This window comes from Gopherus flavomarginatus, chromosome 6 (assembly GCF_025201925.1).
Source record: "Gopherus flavomarginatus isolate rGopFla2 chromosome 6, rGopFla2.mat.asm, whole genome shotgun sequence".
In the NCBI taxonomy this organism is placed as follows: domain Eukaryota; kingdom Metazoa; phylum Chordata; order Testudines; family Testudinidae; genus Gopherus; species Gopherus flavomarginatus.
The window spans coordinates 26,411,426-26,438,621 of NC_066622.1; the positions used below are offsets into that span (position 1 = coordinate 26,411,426).

Below are 27,196 nucleotides of genomic sequence, written 5' to 3' on the forward strand. Positions count from 1 at the left end.
CAAATGCGCAAACCCATTCTCCATTTGGTAGGAGGGAGTACCCAGAGTCACAGCTATTCTGATGATTTTTCTACCATTGAAGTCAGAAAGTCCTGTCTTTTGGCTCCTCAGGATGTTAGGAAATATATTGTTTCCATTGAAAAAGGATTGAGAGCAATACTTTTTACCTTCAAGATCTTTATAATGAGCACTCTCACTGGTCATTGCTGAGTCTGTAATTCCCTCACGTGACACTTTTACCTTTCCCCAGAACCTTTTAATCTGTCCTTTTTTCATCAGATCCCTACACTCCCCATGTCTCTTCTCTTCTGCACCTGAATTCTCTTCCTTCCCCATCTCTCCTTTCCCCCAGAACTGCTTGCTAAAACTGCCATGTTCTCTTTTCCTAGCTGTGTCTTTCCAGATATCAACCCCCCTGTCTCAAAATTTCTTACTCACTTTTCCTTCCAAATTTCCAGACTTCTTCAGACCCCTAATTTTCCCTGCCTGCTTCCTCAAACACAGCCCCCCCTCCTAATTTCCATTCTCTTCCTTCTTCTCCAAAGTGCCTAGCTCCTCCTCAGTTTCCTCTGTACCTATCACCTCTCTTGCCCCTCCCTCTCCACAAATGCTCAGTTCTGCGGAGATGGGTAAGAGAATAGAGTGATCGTCTAGAGCCAGGAAACTGCAGCTCTCTGTCCCACCCTATCCCTCATTCCTTCAAGATTTTATTGTTCTCCCAAATTCTTTATCCAGATTTACTCCTTGGTGTTAAAGGGTCTCTTCTTCCCAAGTTTCCTGTCTGTAATAAGGGTGGCACATAGACATGCTCTTTATTTCCTGGCATCAATCACACTGCATGGGACAAAGTACAAGATGTTCCTGTCATATGATAGAGATCAGTATTCCCTGACTCCATAGGCGATTGTTTCCAGGGTTCTAGTACTGCCAACCCAAAATGTTCAAAGGTCATGAGTCAGGGTTCAAATCAAGAGGTTTATTAAGTAATACATTTTGAGTTATTTTTATTTGCCTTCTGGTTGTTGAGCCTAAGTGTGCTTTGCTTCGCTTCATATTTTCAGGCTGTAATTTGCAACCAGGAAGACAAGAATGTTATTTTTTTTAAAATGGATGCTGAGATCCTCATGTTGTTTCCTGATTCCATCAGTTGGTTCACTGAGGAAAACAAATACTGCAATTCAGAGAGTTGGCAGTGCTGGTTGGGGTTCCCATCTGTCCTGTTATATCTCAGCCCCCCTTTTCCTCAAGGTTCCTCTGTCCTTTCTTCACCTTTATTCTTCCATCCCCTTATCTGTCCCCGCAGGCACAGAGGAGGAAAAGCAGAAGCTGCTGGGCAGGCAGAAAGCCAGTAGCTTGGACTCCTCTTCAGCAGGCTAACAGCCTTCTCATTCTGCTGACCTCAGCCACTCCAAGCTGGAAGCTAGACGGCTAGGAGAGAGTTCACCTCTTAACAGGAATCCTAACTGTAGCCTCCTGCCTGCCCAACAAGGAGCGCAGCAACAGCTATTGGTGGGAGACTTCACTGCAGTATCTGCAGCTGCCTCCTGTTAGCTGAGCAAATCAAATAAACAGCTAGCTGATCCTCACCCAGAAATGGAAAGCAGGGCAGATTTCCTGAGCATTGGTACCTAAAGCAGCAGCTTCAGACTCCCCTTAGCTGTTTCCCCTCACTCTGCAATAGCTGGCTGAAAGTTGGTGGAGACAAATGGTGTTAGGGTTTTTTGGTTAGTTTTTTCAGGCTGAAATTTGCAGGGTTGACAGTCTGCCTTTTTCTTCTCCCTCCTTAAAATAATGCCCAGGCATAAAAGACTTGTTTTAGGAGGAAGGTCATTGAAAAATAGTCTGAAAACCTGAGGTATTTTGAAATGCTAGCAAAATGTTAAGTGAATAACTGAATTAATACCGGTTATAGTTTATCTGAGGGTACGTCTACACTACGGGATTATTCCGATTTTACATAAACCGGTTTTATAAAACAGATTGTATAAAGTCGAGTGCACGTGGCCACACTAAGCACATTAATTAGACGGTGTGCGTCCATGGTCCGAGGCTAGCGTCGATTTCTGGAGCGTTGCACTGTGGGTAGCTATCCCATAGTTCCCGCAGTCTCCCTCGCCCCTTGGAATTCTGGGTTGAGAGCCCAGTGCCTGATGGGGCAAAAATCATTGTCGCGGGTGGTTCTGGGTACAGCCTCACCCCTCCCTCCCTGAAAGCAGCAGACAACCATTTCGCACCTTTTTTCCTGGGTGAACTGTGCAAACGCCATAGCACAGCAAGCATGGACCCTGCTCAGATCAATACCGCAATAGTGGACGTTGTAAACACCTCGCGCATTCTCGTGCAGTCTATGCTGAACCGGGACCTGCAAAGCCAGGCGAGGAGGAGGCGGCGGCTACAGCAGCGCGGCGACGAGAGTGATGAGGACATGGACACAGAATTATCTCAAACCGCGGGCCCCTGCACTTTGGAGATCCTGCTGGTAATGGGGCAGGTTCTAGCCATTGAAGGCCGATTTTGGGCCCGGGAAACAAGCACAGACTGGTGGGACCGCATAGTTTTGCAGGTGTGGGACGATTCGCAGTGGCTGCGAAACTTTCGCATGCGTAAGGGCACTTTCATGGAACTTTGTGACTTGCTTTCCCCTGCCCTGAAACGCCATAATACCAAGATGAGAGCAGCCCTCACAGTGGAGAAGCGAGTGGCAATAGCCCTCTGGAAGCTTGCAACGTCAGACAGCTACCGGTCAGTCGGGAATCAGTTTGGAGTGGGCAAATCTACTGTGGGGGCTGAGTCACAACCTTTCATAGCAGCAGCTTAATGATTGCTTTGGCTATTTGCTGTGATGCAAATAGCCAAAGCAATCATTAAGCTGCTGCTACGAAAGGTTGTGACTCTGGGAAACGTGCTGGTCATAGTGGATGGCTTTGGTGCAATGGGATTCCCTAACTGTGGTGGGGCGATAGATGGAACCCATATCCCTATCTTGGCACCGGAGCACCAGGGCACCCAGTACATAAACCGCAAGGGGTACTTTTCAATGGTGCTGCAAGCACTGGTGGATCACAAGGGACGTTTCACCAACATCCACGTGGGATGGCCAGAAAGGGTTCACAATGCTCACGTCTTCAGAAGCACTGCTCTGTTTAAACTGCTGCAGCAAGGGAATTACTTCCCAGACCAGAAAATAACAGTTGGGGATGTTGAAATGCCTATAGTTATCCTGGGGGACCCAGCCTACCCCTTGATGCCATGGCTTATGAAGCCATACACATGCAGCCTGGACAGTGGTCAGGAGCTGTTCAACTACAGGCTGCGTAAGTGCAGGATGGTGGTAGAATGTGCATTTGGCCGTTTAAAGGCACGCTTGTGCACATTACTGACTCGCTCAGACCTCAGCCAAACCAGTGTCCCCTTTGTTATTGCTGCTTGCTGTGTGCTCCACAATCTCTGTGAGAATAAGGGGGAGACCTTTATGGTGGGGTGGGAGGCTGAGGCAAATCACCTGGCCACTGATTATGCTCAGCCAGACACCAGGGCGATTAGAAGAGCACACCAGGAAGCGGTGCGCGTCAGAGAAGCTTTGAAAACGAGTTTCATCACGGGCTAGGGTACGGTGTGACTGCTGTGTTTGTTTCCCCTTCATGAATGCCCCCCCCTTTATTGACTCCTTCCCTGTAAGCAACCCACCCTCTCCCTTCGATTACAGCTTGCTTAAGGAAATAAAGTCACTATCGTATAAAAATCTTGTATTCTTTATTAAAAGTCATTCCCTGTAAGCAACCCACCCTCCCCCTTTGATTACAGCTTGCTTAAGGAAATAAAGTCTCTATCGTTTAAAAATCAAGTATTCATTATTAAAAAGTAATTATAAAAAGAGGCAGAAAACTGACAAGGTATCCCAGGTGCGGTTTGGGAGGAGGATAGGAGGGATGGAAAAGGCCATTAAATACATTTCAATGTAATGACAGCCTTTTGGTTGGACTGTCCACTGGGGTGGAGTGGGCGGGTGCATGAAGCCTTCCCCCACGCGTTCTTACACGTCTGAGTGAGGAAGACATGGAACATGGTGAGTGGTGAGGGTGGTTACACAGGGGCTGCAGCAGCACTCTGTGACACCGCTGCTCTTCCTGAAGATCCACCAGATGTCGGAGGATATCAGTTTGATCACGCAGCAGCTCCAGCGTTGCATCTCGCCACCGCTGATCTTCCTGCCTACACCTCTGATCTTCCTGCCGCCACCTCTCATCTCGAGCGTCTCTCCTATCCTCATGTTCGTCTTTCCTATCCTCACGTTGGTCCCTCCTGTCCTCACATTCACTGGCATCTTTCCTGTACTTTGCTACCACGTCCTTCCACTCATTCAGATGAGCTCTTTCATTGCGGGTTACTTCCATGATTTCCGAGAACATTTCATCTCCCATCTTCTTTTTCCTCTGCCTTATCTGAGAGAGCCTTCGGGATGGAGTAGGGAGGCTTGAAAAATGTGCAGCTGCATGAGGGAGGGAAAAAAGGGAGAGAAGTATTTAAGAAGATACATTTTACAGAACAATGGTTAAACTCTTTCACAGTGAACAACACTATTCACCTTACATAGCACATGTGATTTCACTACAAGGTCGTATTTTGCATCTTAATATTGAGTGCCTGCGGCTCTGGTGTTACAGATCTCACAGACACAGGTCTGGGCCTCAGAATTCAGCTTGCATGCGGACATGGTAAGACATTGTCTTTCGGCTTCTCCAGCCTTCATATACACAGTGCCCTCTGATGCTTCTTTCCTGTTAACATGCAGCAGCAGAAGCCAACCCCCACATCCAATTCTCTAGGATGATTGCTTTACCCCTCCCCCCACCGCATGGCTGGTATCATGGAAGATCACTGCTAATCACCCCCCTTTCTGCCCCCCCACCGCGTGGCTGGTAGCTGGGACGATTCCTGCTAGCCAAACGCAAAAAAAGCTTAGCGCTATCCTTCCTCCCCCTCCCCCTGCTTGGCTACGTGCAAGGAAGGATTTCTTTTAAGCAACAGCCTAGTAGGAAAATGGCCATCTCTGTCCCCTTAATTAAATTCCTGAATTTCAACCAGGCTACCATGAACGATATCACTCTGCTGAGGATAACAGAGCGAGATAAAGAATGGATGTTTCTTGAATGCCAGCAATCACCGGGATCTACGCAGCTATGCTTTGTCATGCAATGATACCCGATTACTTGTTACATGTATGGCGTGGTAAAGTGTCCTACCATGGTGGACGGAACAAGGCTGCCTTGCCCAGAAACCTTCTGCAAAGGCTTTTGGAGTATCTCCAGGAGAAATTAATGGAGATGTCCCTGGATGATTTCTGCTCCGTCCCCAGACATGTTAACAAACTTTTCCAGTAACTTTACTGGCCGCGAATGCATCCCAAGCCCTCATGGCAAATGAATCATTAAAAAACGCTTGCTTTTAAACCATGTTTTATATTTACAAAGGTACACTCACCAGAGGTCGCTTCCATGGCTTCACTGTGTGGGCTAGTGGCTTGGGAGGGCTGGGAGGGTAATTCTGTCTGAGTCACAAAAAGCTCTGGGCTGTTGGGGCTAACGGAGTGCTGTGTGCAAGGTCGTCCTCCTCTTCCTCCTTCCCTTCTTCATCTTCCCCCTCTGCAGAATCCTCAGCCATGGTTGAGATTACAACCCCCACCTCGGAATCCACGGACAGGGGTGGGGTAGTGGTGGCGCAGCCCCCTAAAATTGCATGCAGCTCAGCGTAGAAGCGGCATGTTTTCGGCCCTGACCCGGACCTTCCGTTTGCTGCTTTGGTTTTCTGGTACGCTTGTCTGAGCTCCTTAACTTTCACTCTGCACTGCACTGAGTCCCTGGTGTGGCCTTTGTCCATCATAGCCTTGGAAATTTTTTCAAATATTTTTTCATTTCGTCTTTTGGAACGGAGTTCTGTTAGCACTGAATCCTCTCCCCATATAGCGATCAGATCCAGTACCTCCTTTGCGGTCCATGCTGGAGCTCTTTTTCGATTCTCAGGAGATTGCATTGCTACCTGTGCTGATGTGCTCTGTGTGGTCACCTGTGCTGATCACAGATCCATGCTGGCCAAACAGGAAATGAAATTCAAAAGTTCGCGGGGCTTTTCCTGTATACCTGGCCAGTGCATCCGAGTTCAGACTGCTGTCCAGAGCGGTCACAGTGGTGCACTGTGGGATACCGCCCGGAGGCCAATACCATCGATTTGCGGCCACACTAACCCTAATCCGATATGGTAATATCGATTTTAGCGCTACTCCTCTCGTCGGGGAGGAGTACAGAAACCAATGTAAAGAGTCCTTTATATCGATACAAAGGGCCTCGTAGTGTGGACTGGTGCGGCGTTAAATCGGTTTAACGCTGCTAAAATCGGTTTAAACGCGTAGTGTAGACCAGGCCTGAATGAGATGTAAGCCCAAAACATGTAATATTGGTGTCACCTGCCTTGCTAAAGGCATGTTCACAGGAGTCTGTGATGTGAGTGGATGGTAAACCTACTCTGATTATTCTGTTGAATGAAAGGTCATTGGTTAATAATATAATAGGCATCAGTTATTGGATGATACCACAGGCCTGTTATTAGTCCAGATCGTCCAGCTAGCTATGTAGTTCAGCATGATTTGAGAGGGTTGAAAAAGTGGCATAGTTGTTTTATGTATATCCTGCATTAAATGCAGATTGGATTTGACAATAAACGACTTTGATTGTTTGCTAAGATATTACAATGATCTGTTTCCATAACCAGTGATAGACATGATCTGTTATATCCTCTTCCTCAGCTCTGTCCTTGCGCTGCTAATGTAGATGGTACATGAGTAATGAAGTGGAAGGGAAGAAAGCTAGAGTGCTGGTGACATAGAGTTTCTGGGATCTTGTTTTGTGGCTGTGCAGGAGTTGAAGAAAATATTCTTCACTTCCTTTGTAGCTTTCTGCAAAGATCCAGTCAGTGGACTATTCCTGGTGGTTAATCTAGTTAAACTGGATCATTTTGCATCTGATGACATGTGTGTTTCTTTCTGCAAGGAGTTGTCAGATTACTTGTAATATACAATTACTCATATTTGGACAGAGTTCTCTGTATCCATGGTGGTTAAATCTGTTTTTGGGGAACAAATCCAGCATCTTCTATGTCTGCCTTTTATTATGTGGTGCATGTGGGAGGAACTGAGAATATACAGGACAAAACTGGTATGTTAGATCCATGTTTCCTCTTTCTTGTGAAAAGCAGCAATGAGGTGTTGAGGACCTAGTTGGAATGGAATGTCAGTGCCTTGTTTAACAAGGGCAAGGTGTCAATTTCTCTTAAAGAAGCAATTGTTATACTCTTGCTTAAGAAACCATGTTTTGGTGTGCACAGTTTCTCTAGCTATCACCCATCTCAAATCTTCTATTTTTGCAGAAAGACATGACATGAAAACTGTTTTACTGTGAAGTCTTACCAACAATTATGTATGCAAACCAGAAATGAGTTTTATTTGATTGACAAAGCCATGAGTAGTAGTAGTATATTTTTGTTTTTCTAAATGTTAGAAGATATGTTAATGCTAGGTTTTTTACTGCAGTATACTTTGTTATATCATATATATTCCATACTAAAAACTGAAGTTGAGAATATATAATAGTACCACACTAAAAACTAAAAAGTCCAGAAATGTGTAATGCAGCCTTAACTTTGTCTCTATGTGCATATGCATTATGATAGACTTTCATTACATGATTATACTATTATTTTCCCTACCTCATTCAATGTACCAGTTGAATGATGTACATAAATGAGGCATGGACACATAGTGAGTGAGGCAGGTATATTGAAATCCATTGTCTTCAGTGGAATTGCACCCACTTACACTCTGAGTTTGGAATATGTGTTGTAATCATTTTATATGCTCTTTGGCATATAAGCATGTAAGATTGGTTACTATTGGTGAAAATAACCTAAAACATTAAAAGCAAAGGAGGTTGAATATATTTGGCATGATTGCATTCATTCTTTGTATTAAGAACTAATACTGTGTTCTTAGCAACACCAGGGCCAAATCTTGTTCATGCAAAGTCCCACTTAAACTAGCAAGACTACCTGTGTGAGTAAATTACGCAGAATCTGCCTACCAATTTGGCATAACGCTCATCTTCATTGTAAACTAGTGATAAACATGCTGAAGTCTGAATAGCACAGAGACAAGAGCAAAAAGTATTTAAAATGGCAAGTTCTTAAGTGAATGAAAATTTGTGATTTTACCTTACTTGCAGAAACAACCATCTTTATATATTGATCCAGCTTTGATATTTCAGGTATGTTACTAGAAAACTGCTTGTGTGTGTAGTGCTAAGTACTCTTCTTGTTTGCACGAGTCTTCCCTTTCTCTTGTTTTAAAGGTGAACCTGAATATTTTCTACACTCTACATTTAATATCTATACAGACACAGTCTATTTAATTATCGTTATTTGTATTTCACTTTTTTCCTAAGGATTTTTTCTTGTTGGATCTCTTGCAATAGCTGTCATGCTGGGCTTATAATAAGTGAATGTTTATCCCCAAAACCTCTTCTCTGTGAAATTAATAATGAAACCATGTCTATTCATAATAGGTTTGGTAATATCCTTCTTTTATAGAACTTATATTTTGGGCCTAACCTTAAGGTGACAGTATCGCCTTAGAAAATAAATCTTTTTAGAAAAAAGCAATAATCAAATGGTCAAGTATTGACATAAAAAACCCATGAAACTAAAGGCTCTATTTCTCAATTGAGGGAATAGTAACATACTATGTGATGTGCGTGTTCAATTAAAACTGATCAAGACAGATTGAATTTGAAATTTCAGATATCAAATACTGACATTGAGCTTCTTGTGAACACTTTACAGAGTTATTCACGGAAATAATTTGATGAATACTTTTAAGTAACAAATACATTTGGAAATAGTGATTTGCTTGATGACATTTCATGAACAGAAAGAGGCAAAATGCCTTGAATAAATTATTTCTTGCAGATTAGTTGTCCAGCTCTATATATTACAGTGTATGTGTGTCAGGCAATATGCTACCAGCAGTTTTGTCATAATGTTCGGGGATATATGAGTCATTATCACTGGAAACTAATCTGCAGAGTCAGCTTCTTATGTCAACTTTCCTCAGCACAATCAGGACAATCCTGTATTAATTAATGCTCTTAATTTATACTTCAAGGCAAAAACTTAACACTGCTGGGACCAGTAAAGAAGGAATCTAATTCTTCTCCCAGGCCAAATATAGGATTGTACTGTTAGGTAGGGTCATTAATGGGGGAGGAGAGATGCCCCTTCCTCTGAAGCATTAGGTATTGGCAACTGTTGGAAGTAGTATACTAATTCCGATTATAGTCTGATCCAGTATAGAAAATCCTGCTATATACTCCTGTGTCTGTTAACAGGGTTTGGAGGGCCTAACTTCAATCACTGATGCCATATTTTTGGAGAACTCAGAGGAGTTATTAGTCCTAGTAATATTATACTTCTTCCTTAATCTTACTGTAGCCAACAAACTTTCTGTCTTTGTGATTCAAGCCCCAAGCTCTGTGGCTTATCTATACCAGCAGCATTCCAACAATCCCAGATCTGGAATGCTGCTGGTGTAGATAAACCACAGAGCTTGAGACTTGAAAGAGATACTGCATCAGTGTTTAATTTGTAATGAAAGGGGTGCTGGGGCTCAAGCAATTTTTTTTACATTCATTACTGATGCAACAAGCCCAGAGGTGCCGGGGCTATGAACTGCCACACCTAGAGGTGCTGGGGCTCAGCCCTGGCAAGCCCTTGCACAAATAAAATGTTGCTGCATCTGCTCTTCTTTTGGGTTGTTATATTGTCAGACCAAGTGTCCGTAAATTTAGCCACAACTAACACTTGTTTAAGTTTTTCTGACAGAACGGATTTCTGCCAGTCTTTCCGAGGTCCCTAGCAGCCCAGCTATCCTGATTCCCCATCTACCTGCCTAGTAGGCTTCCCAGCCTGCTCTGTTCCTCTAAAGCTTGCCTGATGGGAGCTTTAGGCTGCCTGGCTGCCCAGCTGGTGAGCCAGCTTGCCATAATGGAAATTCTTGAAAAATTTCATTTCAGTTCTTCCAAAAAGGAATTTTTCAAAAATTTGTGTTCCGCAGAAAATTTTGCACTTCTGAGGCTTATGTTCTGATTCTGAATGAAAAAAATCAGTAATGTGAAATTTTCCCACATTAGCCACAACACACTGTTCGAGTAGAGACTAAAAAGAAATGTTTGATTTCAGCAGTTAGAGATTATGTGAACAGATACATAAATAGCTACTTAAATTTTATGCCACGGGGCATAAACTGATCAATTACAGTAAAAGTAGGGAGATGTAACCCCTGCCCCACTCATGATAAAATTGCAGCATTAGTAAAACACAGTTAAAAGGTTTTTTTGGATTTTGTCATACTCTGGAGTAACTGGGAAAAGAAGGTACTAGAAATAGGATATGGGGTTGGCTGGAGCAAGCTGGTTTGCTCCTTTACGGAATTTTCTATGTTATAGGTACTACAGTAGTTTGTTTGTTTATTCACTCTTGTCTCTTCTTAAGGCTGATCATAACCATGATAATTTATTGTTCTTTTGTGCCCCTCCCCACTTTTTTGGATGATTTCGCCAAAACAAGATTTCTATAAACAGGCACCTCCTTTTTTCTTGGTCTTACACTCTACCACACACACTTCTGTCTCCTTCATCACAAAAACCTTTCAGAAAAATGCTTTTTCAGAGGGCACAATAAATGCCTAATAATAGATGAGTTTTCTCTGAGTGGGTAATGTAATAGCAAAGAGATTTTTCTGTTTGTTTCTTTCAGTATCTTAATTCTCCAAGGTATTCTCATTATGAATATGAATAATGCTCATCTCCTCATCAAGATTTAGATACCATAGTGATAAGCTATGATTCTGTCCATGGAAGCATGTCAGATTAAAGAGTTTCACCTAATAAATTACCGTATATACTTGATTATAAGCCGGTTCATTTATAAGCTGACCCCCCTGCAAGATGGATAAGTAAAAATGGAAAATTTTTATAACCTGTTCATAAGCCGATTCTATAATTCAGGGGTCAGCAAGCTTTGGCTTCTGGGTCATCAGGATAAGCCGCTGGTGGGCTGAGATGGTTTGTTTACCTCAAGCATCCTCAGGCACGGAGGTAAACCTAAGTAAACAAAGTGTCCTGATGCGCCAGCTGCTTATCTTGATGGGCCAGGACAGCAACTGGTGGGGAAATTTTTTGGGGGGAGAAGCTGGGAGTCAGGAGAGTAACCCCTATGACCACCTCCCACATGACCCCACCCCTAGCCCGGGACCTCCACATTCTCCCCATCCCATCCCTTCCCACCTTATCTGGGAAGGGCTACGGGAGAATGTCTCTGACCTGGCTGGAGCTGCTCCTGCAGGCTGGGAAGCGCGGCCGCTGCCTGTTCTGGCAGGTCAGACTGGGCGGCGTGGCTACAGCATGTTCCAGTGGGCTGGGCCAGGTGAGCAGCTGCCTGGGCCAGGTGAGCCACAGCCTGCTCTGGGGTGCGGGGCCAGCCGGCATGGCTGCAGCCTGCTGGCATGGCTGCAGCCTGCCAGCCCCGGGGCTGCAGCCTGCCAGCCCCGGGGCTGCAGCTGCTTCGGAGGCTGCGGGGAGAGCAGTGTGGCCTGAAGCGGAGAGACTCTGGCCCTGCCTCTTCCTTTCTGGCTGTGCTGCCTCTCCTTGCTCCCTCTGTTGGGGGGAGGGTCTGTGTCCCACCTCTTTCTCACCCATTCATAAGACGACCCCCTTCTCTGGTGCTTCCCTTTTTTACTAAAAAAATTTGGCTTATGAACCAGTATATACAGTAGGTAGTTTTGATGGCATTTTACCTACATGATTAAATACAAATCTGAAAATCCTGTTACAAACAAATGCCACTTAAAAAAAATATTTTTTTCCTCACAGCTGGTTGGAAATTTTTAGATGGAATGGTTTTCTATTGGAAATGGTCAATTTGTCAAAATCAAACTGTTTAGATGAAAACCAGGCAGGATTCTGCTTGAACGCTGCCTGCTAGGTTGGCTTCAAAACCCGCTTGGTTTCCCACTAGCTTGCATGCCTGGCTCCTTTGCATCATGCACCTGGCAGTCTGATGGGGAGCCAGGAAACTGGAAACAGCAATACAAGAGAAAGATGTGGAATAATGTTATATTTTCAGTATTATTCTCTGTCCAATTCCTTATGCATCCTAACATCTTGTTTGCTTTTTTGATCGTGGGTGCTCACTGAGCAGTTTACAGTGATGTACAGGTTCCTTTCCTGAATTGCTACAGTTAATATGGAATCATGTAAGATGTATGAATAGTGTAAAATTTCTCTCCAAAGTGCATTACTTGGAATTTATTGACATGAAACTTCATTTGCCAGCATATCTCCTCCCTACTTCTACTCAATATTTCTCTGGTTTATGCATCTAGGAATCATATTCCCCATCATGCTGCACCATGGCACTTAAAAAAGACAGGTTGTTATATTTGCATAAAAATACAGTGGAAAAAATGTTTTAAAAATTCAGTATGTTAGGTAAGACTTCATAATGTATAGGGAAATATTTGCCTAGTTCTATACCCCAAAATATCTCTGCTGTTGCAATCTGTTATTCCATTGTCATGGAAATAAGTTACCCAACTTTTTCCCAGTGTAGTTTGTTTGTGCCTGTTGTTACAGTTCTAGTAGCAAGCAGAATCTGCCTGTGACCAACAAGCCACCTTTCTTTTCCCCTGGCCTCCCTTATCTGATCTTGAACCACATTGTACACTCACTGCTGCATGGGTGGGTTTAGGGATTCCACTGGGATAGGCATCCCTATGATACTGTAGTAAGACAAGCAAATATTTACTGGACATTTTTATGAGGCCCTAGGCAACTGCCTGCCCTCTCTGTGTAGCAGAACCGGCACTGCTTTGCTTTTGAATTTAAAATAATTCTTTTGTCGTATACTGAAATTTCTTAAAAATATCTATCAAAGTGACCCTTTTAATTGTTTAGTGTGCTGTGTTTTTGATTCTGTGATTTAATATAACTATTTAATAAATGTACACAGTATTTCACAAAGCACGATGCATGGTGTTACTCTGGTTAGTAACTTTTATAAATTGTTTGTGTTAAATCATTAACATGTTCTTGAATCCTTTGTTTCGCACTGTAGATGACTTGCTGTTCTTGTGTTTTAGACAGAATAGGGTTGACAGAAGACTTACAGGGGCAAAGGGAAGTCTTACAGGGGCAAAGGGAATTAATTAGATAAAATCACAAATTTTCCAGGATGTAACATTTTGTGTGACTTTGGTCTTTAACAAAACATCTTATTTTAAACAAAAGGAAGAAAAGGTGCAAAGAAAACCCAAACCACCCACTACCTTCAATACTAAGATGGGAACGTCCGCACAGTTGTTTTTATAATTAATTCTGTTACATAACCATTTGTGAGAGTGAGTGTCATCACCAAAGGGGGCAAAACCTGTTATAATCTACAAGTAGAATGTAGAAATATTTCTCCCATGGGAGGGAGAACCAGATATTCAATTTTAAAGTCATAGTATTAAAAATAGAAAATATTCTTATTGTTACCTTATTATTCTTGAAGATTAGCCTCCTAAAACACTGAATGTCAGAGCAGCAAAGCCTGAATGAAAAGGTTTCTGTGGGAATTATGAGGCAGGTGATCAAGGAGGAAATAATCTTCTCTCCCAAAATGGAAGTGGAGGCTGATAGTTGATAGTTAGGGTCTATACATTAAAGGTAATATTTCACAAGGCAGTCTCTTGTTTAGCTACATGTACTGCTAAGAGGACACCGTGGTCCTTCTTTTAAGTTCCTTGGTTGTACGTTCGTGCATTTGTTTATACATAGACTGCAATTTCCTCATACATATTACATCCGCTAAAAGGGCTGAGGAGCTATCCATAGTCTGATGTAGAGCTCCCTTTTAATGTTTCCATAATAACATTGTACTCTGAACGTTTTGAGGCGTCATACCTAAGGTGGTGACCATTTCCACATAAATCAGGGAGGAAGGCTGTTGAGTCTGTCCATTCTTAAGTAAACTAAGCAGTCATGGGATAGGAGGAAGAACTGGTGAAAAGACAGGAGAGAACGAGTAGGAGTAAATGGGAAGTTTTCAGAATGGAGAGAGGGGAACAGCCATGTCCCCTAAGGATCTGTGTTGGGACCTGAGTTGTTCAACATATTCATAAATGATTTGGAAAAATGGGTTAACCATGAGGTGGCAAAGTTAGCAAATGGTACAAAATTACTCAAGATAGGTAAATGCAAAGCTGATTGTGAAGAGTTACAAAGGAATCTCACTGAACTGGGTGACTGGACAACAAAATGGCAGATGAAATTCAGTGTTGAAAATAAAATCCCAACTATACATACAAAATGATAGGATCTAAATTAGCTGTTACCACTTAAAGAGATTTTGGAGACATGGATAGTTCTCTCAAAATATCTGCTCAATGTGCAAGGGCAGTAAAAAAAGCTAACATAATATTAGGAACCATGAAGGGATAGACAACAAGACAGAAAATATCATAATTCCACTATATAAATCCATGTACACCCACACCTTGAATACTGTGTGCAGCTCTGATCACCCCATTTCAAAAAGGGAACTTCAGCCTTGGAAAGGGTACAAAGTGCAACAAAAATGATTAGGGGGATGGAATAGTTTCCACGCAATGAGAGATTAAAAAGACTGGGAATTATCAGCTTGGGAAAGACACCATTAAGGGGGGATATGATAGAGGTCTATAAATCATGAAATGTGGAGAAAGTAAATAAGGAATTGTTATTTATTCCTCTCATAACACAAGAAGTAGTGGTCACCAAATGACATTATTAGACAGCAAGTTTAAAACAAATAAAAGGAAGTATTTTTCACACAGTGCACAGTCAACCTGGCCAACACTATAACAGGGTTCAAAAAAGAACTAGATTAGTTCATGGAGGATAGGTCCATCAATGGCTATTAGCCAGGATGGTCAGGGGTGCAAAAACATGCTCTGTAGTATCTCTAGCCTCTTTTTGCCAGAGGCTGGGAGAAAGGGGATGGATCACTTGTGAGAACAGGCTTCTGTGTACTAGGAAAATCTTCCTGTGTGTGTGTGTGTGTGTGTGTGTGTGTGTGTGTGTGTGTGTGTGCGCGTGCCTATGGGAGTACAAAGAGTGAATATAACAGTGGTCTCTACTATACTTTTTAATAGGTTCCACTAGGTGCTTCCCCTGTGCTAGCTTAGCTCCTTTGGCTGGTGCAGTGGGGGAATAGGTTTGGGGGTGGTACTTTAAACTTGCACATCTTCACCTCCTTTGAGGTTTCTAATTCGACTGTTGCTGCAAGGGTCTCCTGGTCTTTTCTCAAAAGCAAATGTTTTATCTGTTCCTGTAGAAGCACAAGGTGGCTCTTTTGTGGGTTTTCCTCTCTTTTGTGCATCCATGGAGGCCTAGGTACAATCTAGACCTCAGCATTTTGAAGTAAATGCTTGGTAATAAGGGATTAGGCCTGAGAGTGGGGACTGAAAAAATAGGCATCTCATAGACGAATTAAGTCTTGTAATTCTCATTCTCTTACTACTTTTCCACCAATCAACACTCTGAATTAAAGTAGCCAAATTATGGTTAATTATCACATAGCAAGCCGAAGAAGATATTATTCTAGAGACCGGATCTCTCCCATCCAACCATTTCACAATTCTTTATTACTAATAAAGGAAATAAGTGCATTCCATTAATTCCTTGGTTCTGCAAATCATTATTGGTTACAAGAATAAAGGTTAACAATACTATAACTCAACACAATGTCTTGCAGAAAAGAAATTAATGTATATCCCTACGTAGCTTTGGTTCCTCTTGGATATGTAACAATAGTTGGTGAAATTCGAAAGGTTCAAAATTTCATTTTGGGTTAGTAGTCAAAAGTTCAGATGCTTATCAGAGCTGTATCCAGGCTATCCAACCTCTGAAATTGCAAATTTGGCCTGGTGGTATCCTGAAAATAGGCTTTACTATCATGCAAAAGTTTTGGTGCTGACTACTTCAGGCCAGTCTGTCGGTAGTGTAGGAATAATCTTTTTTAATATCTCACAACTTCAGTTTCTGGCTAAAGACAGGCAGTACAGTCAAGTGAAAACAGAAACAAAGTTTTATTTTACTATAGAGATTCAAATTTAGTTTGTCTTGGTTGAGCTTTTATTTTTTGTGGGAGAGAAGGGGTAAAATCCTGACTCCATTATAGTCAATAGGCCTTCTGCCATTGACTTCGGTAGGGCAAGGATTTTATCCCAGTTTCTAATATGTCTTGGCTCCTTTGTATTCTTGGACTTCGTATTTCTTTGTAGTTCTCTGCACTTGAGCCATGGAGAATTTGTTCCCTAATAGATGTAATAGAGTCATGTTGCTATATTCTTTCAAAGTGAAAGTTGTATGAGAAAGTACTACAAGTCCTGATGATCGCTGTCCATCCCCAAGTGGATAGATTTTTTTAGTTTACAGACAACAAATGAAAATGAGAGCTGAATCATTGGATTTTTTCAGTGCTGTGCTGGCACAAGCTGATAACCAGTATATGAGGTGGCATATGATCCGTGGTATATGAGGTGGCATTTCTGTTTTTGCAAATTAACTTGGTTACATACTGTTGGAAAAGCTCTTTGAGATTGTAGGACGAAAAGTATATATCCTGCCCTTGGCTATATGAGGATATACCAGTGGAGGAAATGGCCATAAGGAGACTCCTCTTATTTCTCAAAACAGCAGGACTGGACTGTAACCTTGTTTTCAAGAGACCACTAGATTGAGAGGCCAGCCAGCCAGCTCCTGATAGCCCTAAGTAGTTGGCAAGGCCTATAAGTTATTTCCATATATGTCTAGCCCTGCTGTCCCCATCTATTGTCCTTCTTTTGTGTGACTTCTAGGATGTAGGGCAGGATTTTGCCCAGATTGTGCATGAGCATCAAAATGCTCATTCTTAATTGATGCTAAAATAAAATCAAGCATCGTGCTGTCTTTTGTTTGAGAGCAGAGGTCCAAATCCTGTTTTCCCTTAAGCAGTATCAGTGGAATTACCTGGGATTTACATCAGTACACGTCATAAGTGCTGGAACTAGGGATGCTGAGGGTGCTGCTACACCCCCTGGCTTGAAGTGATTTCATTATATACAGAGCTGACAGTTTGGTTCAATGGCTCTCAGCACCCCCACTATACAAACTGTTCCATCACCCCTGCATTAGTATAAATGAAAGCAGAATTTGTTCCAGTTTCTTGTGCTAGTGTATTATTATTGTACCACGTTGCTACAAATACTGCATATTTAACATCCAGGTTTCATATAATTACCGATTCCCTCTCTCTTTTTTAAATTTTTAATCCAGGACACAAAAATAGCTTCACTTGAACGCAATATAAGGGATCTCGAAGATGAAATACAGATGTTAAAGACAAACGGAGTTCTGAATATAGAGGACCGAGAAGAAGAGATCAAACAAATAGAAGTTTACAAGAGTCACTCAAAGTTCATGAAAAATAAGGTACAGTCTACTGATAAAATAGTTTAATGGTATTAAAATAATGTGAACAGAAGCTTTAATTGGACTTTTCAGTTTAAGCAGTCCTCTGTGAATTTGCTGATGGTAGCTCTGCGGTATTTGGCACTGAAAGGAGTTGCTGCAGGAACCTTTTTTGGATTTTAAAAAAAGGCATTTGTAAGTATTGATTCAGGAGAAGTAGAGAGGAGGTTAATCCATCACACTTCAGCAGCAAAAGCATTAATTAATTTACTACATTTCTCATGTTTTACACTTCCTTATGTTTCTTTTTTTTCCCTCCACATCTTATATATGGTTTCTTCATTTTCTCTTTTTTCAGCTTTATAACTCCTGCTTTCACTACCCAAAGCTGCTTTGTGACTTTATTGGTTTCCATTCTGACCTACAGTATTTTCATACCATTTTAATTGTTAATTTTCTCATTACCTTGATAATGGTATTATGGTTAGTACTACTATGCCATAAATGATGCTGAGTTGTTGTTTCCATTGTAACTGTGTGTTACATGTACAGTATTTTAAAATTCTAATAGTTTAAAAAAATTAATTTTATAATTCTGATAGTTTGCACTTACACAGTGCCTTTAACTTAAGACTCTGAAAACATTCTACAAAGGTTGATGCATATTATTATCCTCAATTTTCAGATAGGGGGAGAGAGAGAGACTAGGTGAATTGGCTAAGGTCACACACCTGTTAGTAGCAAAGTTTGGAATAGAACCCCAAGGACCTAACTCCCAGACTCACTAAACAATACTGCCACTCAGTTATTTTAAAATAATCAGACTTAAACTTGGCACCTAACTTGTGATCCCAGCTGCATATTTTTACCACACTTAATTTACATTTGTTTAGCTGCCATGTAATTAAAGAGCAGTCCCAACATTTTATTTTTTGTTCTTTTGGATTACTTTTTCTGATTCTCTTTTCTCAACCAATTTAATTTTTTTAAATAGTTTTTTGAAAAAATACAAACTATGATAAGTTTATTCCAAAATTTGTGTTCCTGATTATATTCTTGTTTGTTTATAAAGTAACAATGTCCTGATATGGAGCTACCTTCTACAATACAGGTGTATGGTGATCAGATTTTTAAAGTGGAAAAACTAGGACAGCAGTGATAGAGGAGGAGGAAATGAAACATTCACATAGATGAATCTTGGGAAGTGGGAAAAGGAGGCATTTTACCTATATGTTCCTTTAAGATGAGAAGGAGCAGTGAGTGGGGAGGGGAATGCGGGAGAGGAGGGACAGTCAGCTGACTATAATGAAGTTGAGACTGGCCATAATAAACAGAGTGAAGCTGGTCAAAATCACTGTAGCAATTTTGATTGTGAAACTACATTTTTTTTCTTGATTTTTTTTTTGCATTCATTCCTCTGCATCCAACATCTATTTTTATGTAAAATTTTGTGGAGCTGATAATTTTTGAAGTGAAAATTGGAAAAGCCCCTTGTGTGCTAAAATTTGTAGCTAGGGATTTTGAAAAAGCTGCTTGAGGGGTTGATGCTATCTGCTTCTGTGGAGCCCATATGGCTTGGTGGAGAATCATAGAAATGTTGGGCTGGAAATGACCTTGATAGGTCATCTAGTCCAGTCCCCTGCACTGCGGCAGGCCTAACTATTATATAGACCATTCCTGAAAGGTATTTAACCTATTCTTAAAACCTCCAGGGATGGAGATCCATAACCTCCCTAGGTAATTTGTTTCAGTTCTTAACTGCCTTGACAGTTAGGAAGTTTTTCCTAATGTCTAACCTAAATCTCCCTTGCTGCAACTTAAGTCCATTACTTCTTGTCCTGTCCTCACTGATTAAGGAGAACTATTTATCATCCTCCTCTTTATAACACACTTTTATGTATTTAAAGACTTATCTCCCTTCTCAGACTTCTTTTCTCCAGCTTAAACCAACCCAGTTTTTTTCGATCTTTCCTTATGTCATATTTTCTGGATCTTTAATAATTTTTGTTGCTCTCTTCTGGACTTTCTTCAATTTGCCCACATCTCTCCCAAAGCATAGTGCTCAGAACTGGACACAGTATTCAAGCTGAGGCCTTGTTAGTGCTGATTAGAGTGGAAGAATTAATTCTCATGTAATGCTTACTACAATACTCCTGCTAATATATACCCAGAATTATGGGTGGTTGTTTTTTTTGCAACGTTTTTAAATTGTTGACTCTCATTTAGTCTGTTATCCACTATGATCCCCAGATCCTTTTCTGAAATGCTCCTTCCTAGGCATTTCCCATTTTGTATTTGTGCAACTGATTATTCCATCCTGTGTACAGTACTTTGCATTTGTCCTTATTATATTTCATCCTATTTATTTCAGACCATTTCTTCAGTTTGTCAAGATCATTTTGAATTCTAATCCTGTCCTCCAAAGCACTTGCAACCCCTCCCAGCATGATATTGTCCACAAACTTTATAAGTGTGCTCTCTATGCCATTATCCAAATAATTTATGAAGATATTGAATAGAATCAGTCCCAGGACATATCCCTGTGGGACCCCATTCAATAGGCCCTTCCAGCTTGATTATGAATCATTGATAACTACTTTCTGTTTGCTTTTTCAACCAGTTGTATACTCTCTTTATAGTAGGTTTATCTAGGCTATATTTCTCTAGTTTGTTTATGAGAAATTCCTGAGACAGTGTCAGAAGCCTTATTGAAGTCAAGATATAGTAAAAACTGTTTTATCTAGCATATTGAGGGGATGAGGGGTACCACTAAGTGAAAAATGCTGGTTAACAAAGATGGAGGGAGTTTGGGTGCGGGGCTAGGGTTGGGGTGCCGGATGGGAGGTGGGGCTCTGGGAGGGAGTTTGGGTGCAGGAGGGGGCCTGGGAGGGGGTGCGGGTTGCAGGATCCAGGGAGTGCTTACCTTGGGTGATTCCCTGCAGGCGGCAACCTGTTCTGGATGCTCCTAGGCAGAGGAATGGCAGGCGGCTCTGCACACTGCCCCTGCCCCTCCCCGAGCACTGCCTTCGCAGCTCCCATTGGCTTCTAGGCAAATCATTTTACTCTCTTGAGTCTTAGTTATCCCCAGGGGCGGCTCTAGGCACCAGCAAAGCTAGCACCTGCTTGGGGCAGCCCATTTGCAGGGGCGGCAGGGATCCAGCATGGGAGCTGAGAACCAACAGGGGGCTCTAGGAGCTGTAGTTCCTTGTTTAGCTCCCTGCCTATAAAGTCAGCCCTGGAGCAAGAAAAGAACTACATTTCCCAGCATTCCCTTGGCCACTACCAACTGGAAAGGAAGGAGGGGGACCTCATGCGGCAGCCTGCTGTGAGTGGAGAGTTGCGAATAGTAGGGATACCATATTTTAACATTCAAAAAACAGGACACTCCACAGGGAGGGAGAGTAGCCCCACCCTGCCACCATCCACTCCCTCCGACTGCCCCTCACAGAAACCCCAACCCATCCAAACCCCCCCTGTCCCCTGATCACCCCCTCCCAGGACTCCTGCCCCTAGCTGCCCCCCAGGACCCCACCTGCTATCTAAGCTCCGCTGGTCCTTGTCCCTTGATTGCCCCCTCCTGGGAACCCTGCCCCTAACTGCCCCTTGGGACCCCCACCCCCATCTAAGCCTCCCTTCTCCTTGTCCCCAACTGCCCCCTCCTGAGATCCCCCCCCAACTTCCCCTCCAGGACCCCACCCCCTACCTGTCCCCTGACAAACCCTTGGGACTCCCATGCCTATCCAACTGCTGCTTGTCCCCTGACTGCCCCCCTGAACCCCTGACCCATCTAACCTCCCCTTCTTCCTCCCCCTGACTGCCCCCCCGAACCTCCACCCCATCCAACCCCCCCTGCTCCCTGTCCCTTGACTGCCCCCCCCGAACCCCCTACCCCTTCTCCAACCCCCCAGCCCCCTTACCGTGCCACTCAGACCAGCATTTCTGGCTCCGCGCAGCACCAGACACGCTGCTGCATACATGCTGCCGTGCTCCCCCGCGGAGCCCACAGCCCCCCCCACAAATACACCCAGCACCTGCCTTCCAGATTTGAACACCTCAAAATTCAGGAGTGCTCAAGGTCAATTTGAGCAGCTGTTACTTCATTTCTGCCAAATCAAATATACTTATCCACTACAACTTGCTGTAGAAAAAGTAGGATAAAATTGAGCAAGAAATGCTTCCCAGTGGTTATTAGGACTGGAATTGCCTTTTTTGTTTGTTTAAAAGGAAGACAGTGATATTGTATTGGCAAATTCCCCATAGAAAGAAAGAGTGGAACAAAAGAATAATAAAGGCACCTCAACTTTTCCTCATTTATGTACGACAGTCTTACAATATGCATCCAGATATCCTCCAGTCACACAAGCTGAAAATTGTTCCACTTTACTGCAGCTCTGTAACCATATGGGAACCAATCCTGTCTTTGTTTTATGCACATCCAAAATTCCTGCTGAATGACCCGCCTTGGAAGCGAGTTACCAGTGACCCAGGGCTGTGGCAGAAGGAGAGTGCAGGTGGGAGGAGGAGAGCCCAGGGCTGGGGCGGCAGCAAGTGTCTGTGGGGGGCACTGGTGGGGGGAAAAGGGGGAAGCCCAGCGCTGGGGCAGCAGGGTGTGTGTGTGGGGGGGGAGAGCCCAGGGCTGGGGCAGTAGGAGGATGTGGGGGAGGGAGATGGGATGGGGGACAGCCAAAAATTTTTTTGCTTGAGGCGGCAAAAAACCAAGAGCCGGCCCTGGTTATCCCAAGCATAAAATGGAGACAATGAGAAAAATTATTGTATGATATTAAAGGTATTAGGATTTGCCATTTCAGAAAAGGTACATTACATTAATTTTAGAAAGTGTGGGGTCTCCTGTATCTTCAGTATCCCGTGACACCTGCCATGTTTTAGCTATTGTCTTAGATTCTTCCCACTGGATAAATGAAAGCTTATGGCCCTTTTGGCAGCTTACTTTAAATATAAAAGGTTGGTTTTTTTTAGCACTTCTTATGTTCCGTGCAGTCTTTTAAAACTCGTAAGTGGGGTTACCATTAGTGAGATTGCAGTACGCTTTCAAATGTGGTTAACCTACAAGTATGCAGTTCTCTGTGACTTACAATGTAATTACTACAAAATCTCAGAAAAGATATTGAAGCTTTTAAGGTATAAATAATGTCCAAAATCTTGTATATAAAGGGGAAGTTCCAGTGTTTTTGAGAGGAAGAGGTTCAATATAGTTCTTTTCTCTAAAGAGCAGATGAATGAGAAGAAGACTGTTATACATACCACTGTTTCATCACAACCTTCAGATCAGTACTTTGATAAGTATGTCACATTCTGATGAAACACTGTACAACTTCTTTCACCAGCCCTGTCCTTCCTCTTACAACTGAGATTTGCAGCAAAAGATACTAGTTCTGCCATTCATCAGAGAACCTTTCAAGGTGGAAAAAGTATTTATATGGCTGTCAGCAAGCAGATCTTATTATATCTGATCTGTCGAACCTGAGATTGCTGATAAGAAGTTTTGATAAATACAAGTCCTGATTGATGCCAAACAATAGAAAAAGGCTCTTTTCATGGTTAGGTGCTAGAATTCTCTTTATACTGTTATATTAAAAGAATATGTATTTAGTTTACATCTCTTCTTAATTCAAATCTAGAAAGGAAGGTGTATCAGCTGCATGCAGACCATTAGTAAACATTGCATTTGTACAGCATCAAAGTATTTTCTTTGTAAATTCTAATACACTAATAATAAACACACACCTTCAAACTTCTCCAGAGAATGAGACAGTCAGGAATAGAGACAATTAGTGGTCCTAGGATACCATATATGGTATCTTCAATCTAGCAGAGAAGGGTAAAATACTATCCAATAGCTGGAAGTTGAAGCTAGACAAATTCAGACTGGAAATAATGGTGTATTTCATTAACAGTGAGGATAATTAACCACTGGAACAGTTTTCCAAGCTCCATGGTGGATTCTCCATCACTGGCCATTTTAAATCAAGATTGGCTGGCTTTCTAAAAATATGCTATAGAAATTATTTTGAGGAAGTTCTGTGGCTTGTGGTGTGTTATAGAGGAGGTTAGACTAGATGATCACAATGGTCCCTTCTGACCTTGGATCTAGAATCTATATCCAGACATCTGGCTTAATCTTAATTGTAGTCTTTATTTCTAACTCACATGGAAGTTGTGGTCATTGTTTTATTTTGACTCCAATAGAGAGGCGTGGGTCCTCACTGGATCATGTCAACATTCTTCTTACATTCACCTTGATATGTGCACTTCAGCAAGGACAAAGACTTTGTTTAACAAAGCGCTTAACATTTTACACAGAACCATACTATACAAGAGCCTTTTAACAATTGAGTATATCAGATAAAAGTTGTGAGGTCTTGTTCTGTCCTGGATATTTCTTTTAAAGGGAGAGGTCCCAGTTCTTGCGTTCTTTTTCATTTTCATTTTTTGTTTTATTTTTATTTTTTATTGAAGAGTTTGCCAAAGACACAATTATCCTAACTCGGATCTGTTCTTTTGTGTTTGGGAACTGTAACACATTTTCTTGACCTTCAAACTGAAACTGCATGCTAATGAGCAGATAGTTTCAGAGCAATGGGGAGCATATCTGTGATGAAAATGAAGCCATTTTCCTTGCTTGTTAATTTCTCAGAGTGTTGGTAGGGTCATGAACAAAACTGTGAAAAGCTTCCAATAGAGATTAGGTGTGTGTAATGTCTACAAGGGTCTAGTATAAAACATGTAATATAATTAGATTGGCCTCAGATATAGGGTTCCTCCTTTATATTATATACTCAGACTTTCCCAGTCTATATTTTGTGTACCTTTTTTGTTTTAGTTTCCGCCCTTGCTTACATGTGCTGGCAAAGTAAATAAATGATGGGGAGGAAAGAAGGTGGTTTACTTCCAAGCTGAAAATTGTTTCTTGAGTATTTTTGCGATACATGTTGCATTTTTTTTGTGTTTCTACACTCCCTTTTCTTTCTTTTGATAAATTAAGACTATTGTTGATTACAGATTGCTCTCGCCCCTCGCTCCACCGATATGGCCACCAGGTGCCCGTTATCTACCGGGTAATGAGCGTTGGAATAGGGCGGAGGTTCGATCACTGGATGCCCTGGGGGGGGGTGACAAGTGCCCAAGGGTAGTGACGGGGATAACGCAAGCAATCAGTCGTAGTGTTAAAGATTGAGGATTTATTAAATGAGTCACAGATAAGGATAAGGGACCACACGATTAGTTACAACTTGGGCTTACAATATAATACTAGAACAAATAACACAAACACTACAATTACAAATAGAAGCTGGCCCTGGTATTTTTCTAAGTCCCAGTAATTATTCAGGTCGTCCCAGGGGTTAATAAAAGTGATATTGGTGCTATTAGTAATCATAAATGCAGCAACTAATCTTATTAAACACAAATTGCGAGGCTCAACTGGTCCCCCTTGCGTTCAAGGTTTCCTGGTCAACGGGTTTCCCCTAGCAGGAGCCTTGGGGCGGCTGGAACCAGTCTTTGCCTCTTATCTAGCAGCACAGATATACAGATATCCTTAACAGCTAATTCTACTTACACATACAAACCACAAAAGTTTCATTACGGCCGGCAAGCTGTCAGGCTTCAGGAAACGCGTGAGCCTGGGAGAGACTGCAGGGTGATCAGGCCTGGATACGGTTCGACGGGGATTCGTGTTCTCTCCACCCGTCCCCGGGAGGGGGCCGACAATATATAACGAATTTTTCGTCATAATTTATGATAAGCCAATTGCGGGGTCGCGAGTGGCTCATGCCCATACAAGGGAGGCAATCGGGCCCCAGCATCTCTACCCAGGAAGCGACTGTCGTGGGGGGAACTTCCCCTCCTCAGGTCAGCCGACCGCAAGGTGCTGTTTCCTGTTACAAGTTCTGCTTTCTGAGCAGCTATGTGATCAGTGGCAGTTCTGGGGGCTGGGGGAAAATTCCGTTGGGGGTGGAGGCCGGAGCACCTGTTGTCTGGCCCTGGGGCCCAACTTGGGGGTCTAACAACTATAAAGGCTGTTGCTTTAGCTTCCTGTATAGATTAGGATTTATTGCAATAGACAAAGAGTGACCAGCCAAATTCTCCAATCTAGTGGATACAAAAGATTTTGAAACTTGTGGAGAGAAAAAAAGAATAACCCTAAATATGTAATTCAGAATTACAGCTGAGACATATTACTATGTTTTGATTTTGAGGATATGGCTAAACATGACAAACTTTTTTTTTTCTGGGCTACCATTCCCTTCAACTCTAGATTTCCCAAGTGGCCTTTGGGATTAAATTGAAAGGACAGAATGGGTAGGGCAATTCCAGCTCTTCTTTGGTCACCTTCATAGCATTTAAACTTTGATTTAAAATAAAAATGTCTGGCCCTTTTGGTTGTGAGGAAAAATGTTTAAATGAAAACCAAGTGTCTGCCACAGTTAGCAGAGGGACAGCCTGAAATAATATCTCTGAAAAGTTACTGCCCATTCCGCCCCATGTGGGCTGAAGTCATTTGGTAATTTAAATAGCTAATATTAAGTATCTCACAATGGATCATTTGAGTAGCTAATTTGCTTGTCCACCATTGTCACATAGAAGCTTGAGAAGAATATCTGTTATGTCATTGAATATTTAGGATTGTTCTTTATAATATATTCTCCAGTGCTTTGACCAGTTTTAAATGTTCGAAATACTCAGTCTTTTCCATCTCAGGACACTTCTCCCATTTAGCAATATGAGAAGGGCAAGGTAGCTGTGATCCTCCTGACACTTGTTCATGAGCATCAGGTTGAGAACCCCTGTCCTAAGTGATGGGGTTTCCATAACTTTTACAGTCTAATAGACTCTCCATTTGGAATTTTTCCCCCCAATTCTCTCCTCCCTCCCTGCCCTCCAGCCTTTTCTTAATTATGACTTTTTCCTTTGGCTTTGCTGTTACTGGAGAGCTCCACATGAGCTGTCAGGGAAGGAAAATGGAGAGTGAAGGGCATTAACTGTGTAGCAAGTGGAAGATGGTTAGATTTCCATCACCCTGTTCCCCACCCCTTGGTTAAATTCCTGTTCCTCATCTACCACTAGTTCTTACTGCCATGCTCATAACCTGGGCTCACTCCAGCCAATGGTAATGATATCTGTGGTCTTGGAGGGAGTATGGTGTTGCATTCAATCTACACATGCATGAAATCTTCACTTTTCCCTTTGCATAGAAACTATTCAAAATGAAATGGACAATTAACATGCCCATTATAACATGTGGTGTACCTCCTCCAGTGCATCAAATACACCAATAACTGCTATGTGGGTAAAATAAGAAAATCACTCCACTCTCAAATGAACTCAACAGAAAAATGATAAAAGACGAAATCATCTTATCAACCGTGAGTGAACACTTTTCACAAAATGATCACTCCATATCTGACCTCATCCTCAAAGGAGACCTGCACAACACCTTCAAAAGTTAATCCTGGGAGCTTAAATTCAAAACTGCTAGACATCAAAAATCATGAACTCAGTAGAGGCACTGGATTTATGTCTCATTACAACAATCTATAACTCACTTACCCTCCTTTGTCCTCTAACTGCAAAGATATTAATTGCTCACTTCATTGTGATGCTCT

General features: G+C 42.2%; 1 protein-coding gene across 5 annotated transcripts in view; it reads left to right on the forward strand.

The window, feature by feature from the left end:
- Positions 1–27,196, forward strand: part of ERC2 (ELKS/RAB6-interacting/CAST family member 2) — an 845,311-nt gene that overhangs the window by 218,994 nt on the left and 599,121 nt on the right. For all 5 annotated transcript variants that reach the window (XM_050958427.1, XM_050958428.1, XM_050958429.1 and 2 more), the window contains one exon: positions 17,439–17,594. In XM_050958427.1, the coding sequence (XP_050814384.1) occupies positions 17,439–17,594 (156 nt within the window). The remainder of the gene's footprint in view (positions 1–17,438; positions 17,595–27,196) is intronic.